Source organism: Onychostruthus taczanowskii, unplaced genomic scaffold, assembly GCF_017590055.1.
Source record: "Onychostruthus taczanowskii isolate IOZ18803 unplaced genomic scaffold, ASM1759005v1 scaffold141, whole genome shotgun sequence".
Lineage (NCBI taxonomy): Eukaryota > Metazoa > Chordata > Aves > Passeriformes > Passeridae > Onychostruthus > Onychostruthus taczanowskii.
Window position 1 is genome coordinate 111492 of NW_024498585.1, and position 8867 is coordinate 120358.

General features: G+C 41.0%; 1 protein-coding gene across 7 annotated transcripts; it reads left to right on the forward strand.

The window, feature by feature from the left end:
• Nucleotides 1–1129: 1129 nt before the first annotated feature.
• Nucleotides 1130–7304, forward strand: LOC121332590 (survival motor neuron protein-like). 7 transcript variants are annotated; one of them, XM_041398170.1, is made up of 9 exons: nt 1130–1181; nt 1261–1332; nt 1422–1547; nt 1819–2019; nt 2392–2544; nt 3601–3672; nt 4187–4297; nt 5205–5290; nt 7225–7304. In XM_041398170.1, exons 1-8 carry the CDS (start codon nt 1143–1145, stop codon nt 5259–5261), a joined length of 831 nt encoding a protein of 276 aa, XP_041254104.1. In that variant the 5' UTR covers nt 1130–1142; the 3' UTR covers nt 5262–5290; nt 7225–7304. The 7 variants fall into 7 exon arrangements, with proteins under 7 accessions (XP_041254104.1, XP_041254102.1, XP_041254103.1 ...); XM_041398168.1 differs by lacking the exon at nt 7225–7304 and adding an exon at nt 5908–6059; XM_041398169.1 differs by lacking the exon at nt 7225–7304 and adding an exon at nt 5912–6059.
• The last annotated feature ends 1563 nt before the right edge of the window (nt 7305–8867 follow it).

An 8867-nucleotide genomic window follows, 5' to 3' on the forward strand; every position in this document is an offset into this window, starting at 1 on the left:
CCCTTCCAGCTACACACTTCACACTCAGATTCAGACCAGGATTCCTTCCCATCTCAACCCCAGGTTTCCCATAGCAGAGTGTCATATATCCTGATGTTCAATATAATTTAATCTTGATGCAATAACAAAGTCACACCTCCACCTGGTGCCTCTGTAGAGGGGAACCTAAACAAAGGGACCTCTGGCTTTTATACCCTCACAGTCTAGGGGTAGGTGGTGACTCCTGCTGTGTCTCAGTTCCCCAGCTGGTGCCACAAGTGCCTGTGCCCTTCGGTGTGCAGTGGGTTGGCCTCTAGCCTTGGGCTCCCACTGCAGCTGCACCCCAAACTGCCTGCGCTGAATGTGTTCCTCTGCAAGTGATCCAGTCCCTAGAGAAAGATTTTGAAGCCTTTGCCTTTTAAACTGTGTTCTGTCTAAGTACATTCATTCACTGGTAACAGGCCCTTGGCACAGCTTGAGGAGAGCTGGAAGGAAGATGTAGCTGGTGCTGGCAATGTAACACCTGCAGTAGTTAGAAGTTAAGCAAATTCACAGAATCACAGAATTGTTAGGGTTGGAAGGGACCATCTAACTGGAGATGTGGAGATCATCCAGTCCAAGCCCCCTACTAAGGCAGGATCACCTGGAACACATGCCACAAGTGAGTTTTGAATAACTCCAGAGACAGAGACTCCATGAGTTCCCTGGGCAGCCTGTTCCAGTGCTCTGCCACCCCCAATGTAAGGAAGTTCTCTTTCCCACTGAGGTGGAACTTGTTGTGTTTCAGTTTATGGCCTTTATTGCTTGCCCTGTCACTGAGCACCACCAAAAAGAGTCTGCCACCATCCTCTCTGGGCACCTGCCTTCGAGATATTTGTGTGTTTTGATGAGATCCTCTCCCTGGACTGAGGAGGCCCAACTCCTGCAGTCTCTGACCGTAAGAGAGATTCCAAAACATCTTTGTGACCCTTTGCTGGACCCTCTCCAGCAGCTTCTTGTCTTTCCGGGACTGAGGAGCCCAGCACTGAGCACTGCACCAATTCCTTCGCTCGCCTGTGGCCGGCTCGCTGCTGGCTCCTGTTCGGCAGCTGCCCGGGGCGGGTTTCCCGGCGGGGCGGGTTTCCCGGCGGGGCCGGCGCGTGCGCGGCGGGGGGCGCGCGGCCATGGCGGACGCGGTGCTGTTCCGGCGCGGCACCGGGCAGGTGGGAACGGCGGGCGGGCCGGGAGCGGGGCCGGGAGCGGGGCCTTGCCATGGCGCTAAAGGGTGTGTGGCCTCCGCAGAGCGACGACTCGGACATCTGGGACGACACGGCCCTCATCAAGGCGTACGACAAGGCGGTGGCCTCCTTCAAGGTAAGGGGTACGGCGCGGCCGTGCCTGGATGCTGGGGCCGAGGCCGCTGAGGTCGGCATTTATTTGTTTTCTCCTTTCTTTTCTCTAAGAATGCCTTAAAAAATGGGGAGTGCTCGGAGCCTTCAGACAAGCAGGAGCAGCGCCTGATGATAAAGAGAAAAAACCATAAAAAGAACAGAAATAGAAACAAGAGCAATACAACGCCTTTGAAACAGGTCGTCTCACTTGTAAATGCCAGTGGTGCTTGTACTGCGTGTTGTACTTCCCTACTCAGAAGCTGCTGCTTCATCACCTTGAGAGTAACATTTAGGGATGGTGGTGTGGGGTGATAACATTATAAACTTTAGGTTACATAGAGGAATTTCAGCAAATACAAAGGAAACACTGTAGGTGGGATCCATCTTTCTGGACAAAAAGTAGCTTAGATAAAGATAGGTTCTGTCCAGCGGTGTAGGTATTTACATGCTTCTCTTGCTTCTGTTGCAGTGGAAAGTTGGTGACAGCTGCAGTGCTGTTTGGTCTGAGGATGGTAATTTGTATCTAGCAACTATTGCCTCCATCAACCAGAAGAGAGGCACCTGTGTTGTCACTTACACAGGATATGGAAATCAGGAGGAGCAGAACTTGTCTGATTTACTTCCTCCAGCCAGCGATGAAACAGTAAATGGGATGGGGCATTCTGGGGAGGTGAGGGACTTTTACTCTTCTATAAAGAATTGGGAAGGTGGGAGAATCAACTTCTTGTAGTATGCCTGGTGGTAGTGCTGGTGTTCAGAGTGAGAAGTGATGCACAATTCTGTTGTAAACAGACACAAGTTGATGGAGGGAACTTCTTTACTTCTTGAACTCAGCATGGAAGAAAGGAAGTGGACAACAAGAAATCCACCAGTGAAAGACAGCATGGCTAAAATAATGGGCAGATAAAGTTATTCCTGTGTAGGACTGGGAGGGCTGGAGAGAGGGAAGGATGTGAATCAGACTTTCCAAGCTTTTTCTTATTAAAATTGCTTTTGTAGACTCCTGTTTCGTGCACGTCATAAAAATGTCTTTGTCTTCTAGAATGAAAATGAGACTCCATATTCAACAGATGAAAGTGAAAAATCTTCCCAGTCACCTCAAAACAAAAACAACTGCACAAAAGCAAGATTTTCCCCTCAAAGCTTGAGATTTCCCACACCACCTCCACCACCACCAGCCCCAGGCCTAGGAAGGGTAAGCTCAACCTTAATTGAAATAATTTATGTACCATTGCTAAGCGTGGTATTATTGTGAATCCTGAGACAATATGATATTTATCATTGTCTAGAATTCAATTAGCAGCATTTTGAGAATGGATGTACAGATTATGCATGTCAATATCTGTTGCTCTGCCATCTTGTAGTTATCTGGCCACAGTGAAGTCCTTCTGCAGTGCTGCTGTGACAAGAACCTTCTGGTCCTTAGCTAACACTTGCTTCCAATTGCCTTTTAGCTTAAAAGAGGGATGTTGTTCCCTGGATCCTGGTGGTGAGATTAGTGGCAGTGCTGTTGATGTTTTAAGATTTTGCATTTTCTAGCCAATTGGTATGTTTCACTTCACAGGACATTGAAGGCGTTAAAGGTGATGTCCAGTGTCGTAGAGCCTCTCAGCTGTAGCTGCTCTCTTGAATTAGGAGTGAACGGGGTATTGATACACCCTTCAGTTTTCCTATTGTGTAGGAGTCTAAACAATAGTGCAGTTGTTTTCTGAAAGATGGCATTATGTTTTCTAAATATTACTGTTTGTGCAAGATTTCTTTGTAAGGTTTTATTTTATCTTTTTTCTGTTGTGTAAGTAGATTCGTGTCTAGACTTTATTTAAGGACATTCACTAGCACAATGGAATTTAGTCAACTTTTGCCCCATCTGCATAGGAGCAGAGACATTATCTATTTTCCTGTGTGAATGTTTGATCTGTTTCTTCCTGTTGAGAGTGTGACCATTGACTTCCACCTAGGAAAGCCTTTTGAAAATGCTTCTAGAAATGCTTCTAGCCAGAGCCCTGTTTCAGCAGTGTTTACCTGAGTGACATGAGTAATCTTAAGTTGTACTTCCCAAGTTGTGGAATGTGCCTCAGAAATAGCTATTTTCGTGATTATGTACTTGTCTGTATTTTCATTAAATTGCTGCGATGTGTTGTCTGTTGTTCAAGGACGTGAATTGTTTCACATAATTCTCTTAAGTAAAATGCTAATACACCACATTCCCTTTTAATTTATACTCTTCCTCTTTTTTTTTTTTTCTACATAGTCTGGATCAAAATTCAAGGCACCTCCATCATTTTTATCTTGCTGGCCCCCGCCCTTCCCAGCAGGACCACCAGTAAGTGACAAAATAACAGGGAAGATGAGTATTGGTGATCTCAGGTTTTCTCACTGAATGTGCTCATTCCCTGTGGTTTTAGAACACAATTTTTCTGTTTGCCTGTATTTTTCATGTATTTGTTGACACATTCAGTTCCAAATAGAATGATAATCTAACGTACAAGGTCTGCTTTGCACTCATTTCTGTGACGGTGAAGCTGTTGGTAAGAATATCAAGGGATAAATTATTTAAAGAAACTATAAGTTAACAACATTTCACTGAAGAAGATAGTATTTTCCCGTAGTAACACTTTTTGTGTACAGTACTCCTGTGAAGCTACAGGAGTCTTGTTTCTCCTAGGCTTTGGAAATTACATGTGTTCAGGAAGCAGCATCTCTGACTCCTATTCAGAGAACAAACTGAGCATATGTTCCTATTTTTCATTTATATGTTTTAATCTTTTAGAATTAGGTGCTCTCTAATCTGGGAAATACCCTATTGAAACACAGACATTTCCTTTGTGATTCCTTAGTTGATTCCTCCTCCACCACCCATGAGGCCAGACTCTGCTGAGGACGACGAAGCATTGGGGAGCATGCTGATATCCTGGTACATGAGTGGTTACCACACTGGATATTACCTGGTATGTGCTGCTGTGGTTTTGAAGTGTCTTGGTAGTTTTGCACTGCTGCTGGTGCTCCTGTTTCCAGCAAGAAGCCATGCAGGGAGCGTTGCTTTTTTATCCTGATTTACTGTTGCTACATTTAAGGTTGTTTTGTATTGTGTAAATACTGAGTTGAGTAGAATTCACATGAGCCAGCATATATATATATAACTATATATATATAGTTATATATATGTATATATATATAGTTATAGTTTAATATATATATATATATATTTAGTTGATGTTTTAGTGCTTTGTTCAACTGGAGGGGTCATGTCAGGTACTTTTATAGCCACTGTTTTACAGCCATTCTAAAACTACCAATTCTGTCTTTGTAGACACATGGAGTAAATACAATTATTTTTCAGTAGTCTTCTACATATTTTTTTTCAGTATGGGTGGTAGATCAGATTTGTCACTTTTGCAGACATTGTTCATCAATAATTGTTTCATGTCATTGTGAAGGTCCAGTAGAAACTGTCACCGTACTTGTGAAAAATCTGTGACTTGTATTATTGATTCATATTTTCATCTGTGCACTTATGAAGAAAGAAAATGATGTGATGAATTCTTTGCACTGAGGAAGGTGGAAAAGGAGGATTTTGTGCTTCAGATTACATATAACTGTGGATTGCTTTAATTTACTTTCAATTGAACAAGTATATATTTGAAATTATTTTTTATAACCTCTGTTTATAAAGAGGGCATGTTGTTTGGCTTTTATTGTTTCTAAACTGCCCATTTTGATTTCCAAAGAAAGTTTAAAACTGTTTGTGATTTGTAGAGGACTGAAAAAGATTGTCCAGAAATATTTTTGTTCTGCAACTAAAGCTTTTATTTACACGTTGGCCAAACCAAGATTTTACTAACTTGTATCCTGTAGGGTTTAAAACAAAGCCGGATGGAAGCAGCGCTGGAGAGACAAACACATGCCAAGTAACCACGTACGAACCATTGTTCTGAGGGATTGTAAGTATTGCGGCTTTGGGGTAAATGAAGATACAGTCAAGTTTTGAACTCCCTTCAGAAACCTCTTGTCTTTGGGACTTCATCCATTCTTACGGCTCTCTGAAAAGACTACTTCTGCCAGTAGTAATCCCTTCTTTGCAGCTGTGGAATTGTATTTTTGTAGCTAGAATGAAGGAAAGTATTCATTGCTCTGATGAGAGTTTTAACTACGGCATCTGTCTACATCACAATTAACAGTGCAGTTTATTTGAATTATTAATGGTTCATAGTGGGCTGTTCTTGGAATAAAAGGTTGTAAGTGAAATGCAGTTTTTTCATCTGTGTTTCCTTACACAGATGGGAGGGTTGTAGCTAAACTTTGTTTTCAGGACAAATTCAGTTTGGTAATGTTGAGCAGTTCTGTTCTCAGTACTTCAGTATCTATGCTTTTATTTGAAATGTTTTGTCCAGAATTCTCCAGTGTATTGTTCACTTCCTTATAAAACAAAACTATATTCTCCTGGGGAATTGTTTTCTGATTTTCTCTGACAACATGTAATTTCTGTGTAATTTAGTAGTTCTTTGTGTGTTTAAAACAAAAAGGCTCTTTTATACTTATTTTTGCTTCTTTTTTAAAGCCAGGTACAGATCTTTTCCACTGAGAGGTGTGTAACACTTATGCATTGGTGGTTGATGGTGAAGAACTGAATTTTATCAAGACAATTAATTAATTTTTTTAACACTGACCTGTCCCTGTTAACAAATAAATAACTTCAGACTAGCAATCAGATGTGCATTTAAATGAGCTGTTTCTTAAAGACCTCTAGTCAAATGTATTTCAAAGTACTGCAGTGTTGTGATAAGGCACGAAATGATGACACAGACACTGCTGCTCTCGAGGGGAGCAAAAAAGAAAAACTTTATTTTCTGACTCCAACATTTATAGTTTTCCAAAGGTGACAGTGGATTGGAGGGTGACAGTGCCACCTCTCCAATGCCACTGGACAGACCAAGGGTCCATCAATTCTCTCCACCTCCATGAAAGAATGCAAAACATAGGTAATTTACAGAACTGTGTGTGAGAAAGTTTGTTGAAAGAATGTAAACATCAGAAGGCTTAACAAAGTCTTACAAAATCAGGGCGACACTGCAGCAACAAAATACTTTTTATTTCCCTGAGTCAGTTTTAAGTCTTCTTACCACATGATAGATTTAACTCTTTTGACCCCATGTGATAGATTTCTTATATCTCTCAACATGTTTTGCATTCCTCAGACTTTGTCTGAGTGGCAGCACCAGAACAATTGATTATGGTATCCTCTTAGGAGAGAGCTATGGCAGCAATGTGTGTTACAGTGGCCACTGGTGGCACTGGCATGGAAAACAGTGTACTGTCATAGTAGGAGGGACATCTTACAGGTCTGATTAGAACCATGAAATATGACAGCTTTTTTCAGGAAGGCTGTTGTCTTGTTTCAAATGTGTGAATAAAGTTCTACTTCTTAAACTTTGAGTTTAGGGATGTAATTTGTTTTGGGGTGGTTTTTGTTTGGAGCTTCCATCGGCATCTCTTGGTTGGATGAATGGCTGAAATACAGCGGAAAACCTTGATGTGTTGCCTTTTTCTGAGTTCCATTACTGAAAGCAAAATAGGGAAAGCCTGTGGAGAAATAAGTGTGGACGTAGGTTTCAGCCCTTACAATGCAGGGCTGAATTTTACTCTGCTCTACTCTTAGTAGAGGCTGCAGCCACAAAACCAGGCAGTAATTTAGTTAAAGCCAGTGGTTTGCTTTTTAGTGAAATACAGGTGTGAACTTTACTGCATTCACTTCCTTTTCCTACTGTGGTCATGTGTCAAAAATTCAGTTTTCCCACAAGTAATTGAGCAAAACCAGACTTATTCATAACTTACCTAAGCTACTCTGAAAGCTTTTTTTTTTTTTTTAATTGTCTAGGTGATGTAAATTAAGACTGACTGCATTGAAGCAAAGGTTCTAAATAATCTTTTCAGATTGCTGAAGAGGATAGAACTCTTCAATCAGTTGTCTTGGTGCCTGGTATGGTTAGAAAAAGTGGCCTTCATTAGTTTTAAACACTTGTAAAATCTAGCATACAACAATTTTACTGCAGTTCTGAGTTCAGTAAAGGGGCTTATGTTTTAAACAAATTATTCATGTAATTGATTTAACTGCAAGCAAAACAACTGGATAGAATATTAACAAAAGTATGTACAAGAAAGAGGCAAGTGATTCACACATGAGTGCTGACTACACTGAGAATTCCCAACAACAGCTGGCCACTCCCAGGATGTTTCCTGGAAAGGTTCCTTCTCCCATCCCCATCAAAGATGTGATGTGGTATAGAATAATCTCGGATTCCTAGTCATGGCCTCTCCTGGCTGATGGAAAAATTAACCCTATCCTGGCTGGAACCAGGACAATGGTTATTTGCAATGGGGATGTATAGTTAATAACACAAGAAGACAGGGGAAAAAAAACCCAAACCCTAACACTTTCAAACTTTTCTAGGCTTGAAAAATCGGTGAGAGGGGCAAAACCCATTGCCAAGGTAATTTTAAACTCCTACACTAGGGATCCTCCATCATGATACTAGACATTTTAAGGGCCTATGTGTCAAGGAGCCAACCCACCACTGCTATTGTCACAGGACCGGACAATCAAGGAGCAGTGATGAAAAGCCACCATTACTGCTGCTCTGGCTGTGCTCCGATGTGCTCCATTATCTTCAAAAGAAGATAATGGCTACTTCTTTTAAAGCAGACATATTACAAAGTATTCTAAAGGAATTTCTGTAATATAGTGATTTGCTAACAGCTTTCCAAGCTTCTGGAAGCCTCCATAGTTTGCTACTTTCACTGCAAAATCAAACAGGCATCAAGGATTTAAAGATGCTCTAAAGCTATATGAAACATGAACAAATAAGCAGTGAAGCTGAGGTCTGGTACATTAAAAATAAAGGTTGTTGCTGCTAGGTTGAAAAAAATAGTACAGCTTTGAACACTACACATTTGAGCACTGTGATACTCAAACTGAGGAGACTATCTGATAAAGGATACTCTAGCAGGCATACCAATGCCTAGTAGAATAAGATACTGGTGTGTTTACAAGTGTTCAAATACCACTCTTACAGAACAAAGCAAATAGAACACCCACTTGTGCAGCCACTGGAGATCAGACATCAGATCAGCTCTGCAGAGATTGAGACACCAAGCATAACAATCTCAGGCCTGAGTACCATCACATGAGCTTTCCAGCCTTGCATTATGGTCACCCTACTTACAAGATGTGACTCCTGTAATTAAGTCACTATATATACTGAAATGTATGTAAAAAATAAAGGAAGATAATATGACAAACTTGGCATTTGTTTGCAGAAAAAAAACCCCAAAACATTTTCCCTGGCCTATGCATAACATGGTAGTTTTAAGACTATACTAGAAAAGAATAACATTCGAAAAACATTGGAAAATACAAGAGTTTTAACAGCTAGGGCATATAAGCTAATATAACTAGAAACAAATTTACGAAACTATTTTAAGTCAGCCTATTTTTCCACTGGTTATTTCTTTGTAATTTCC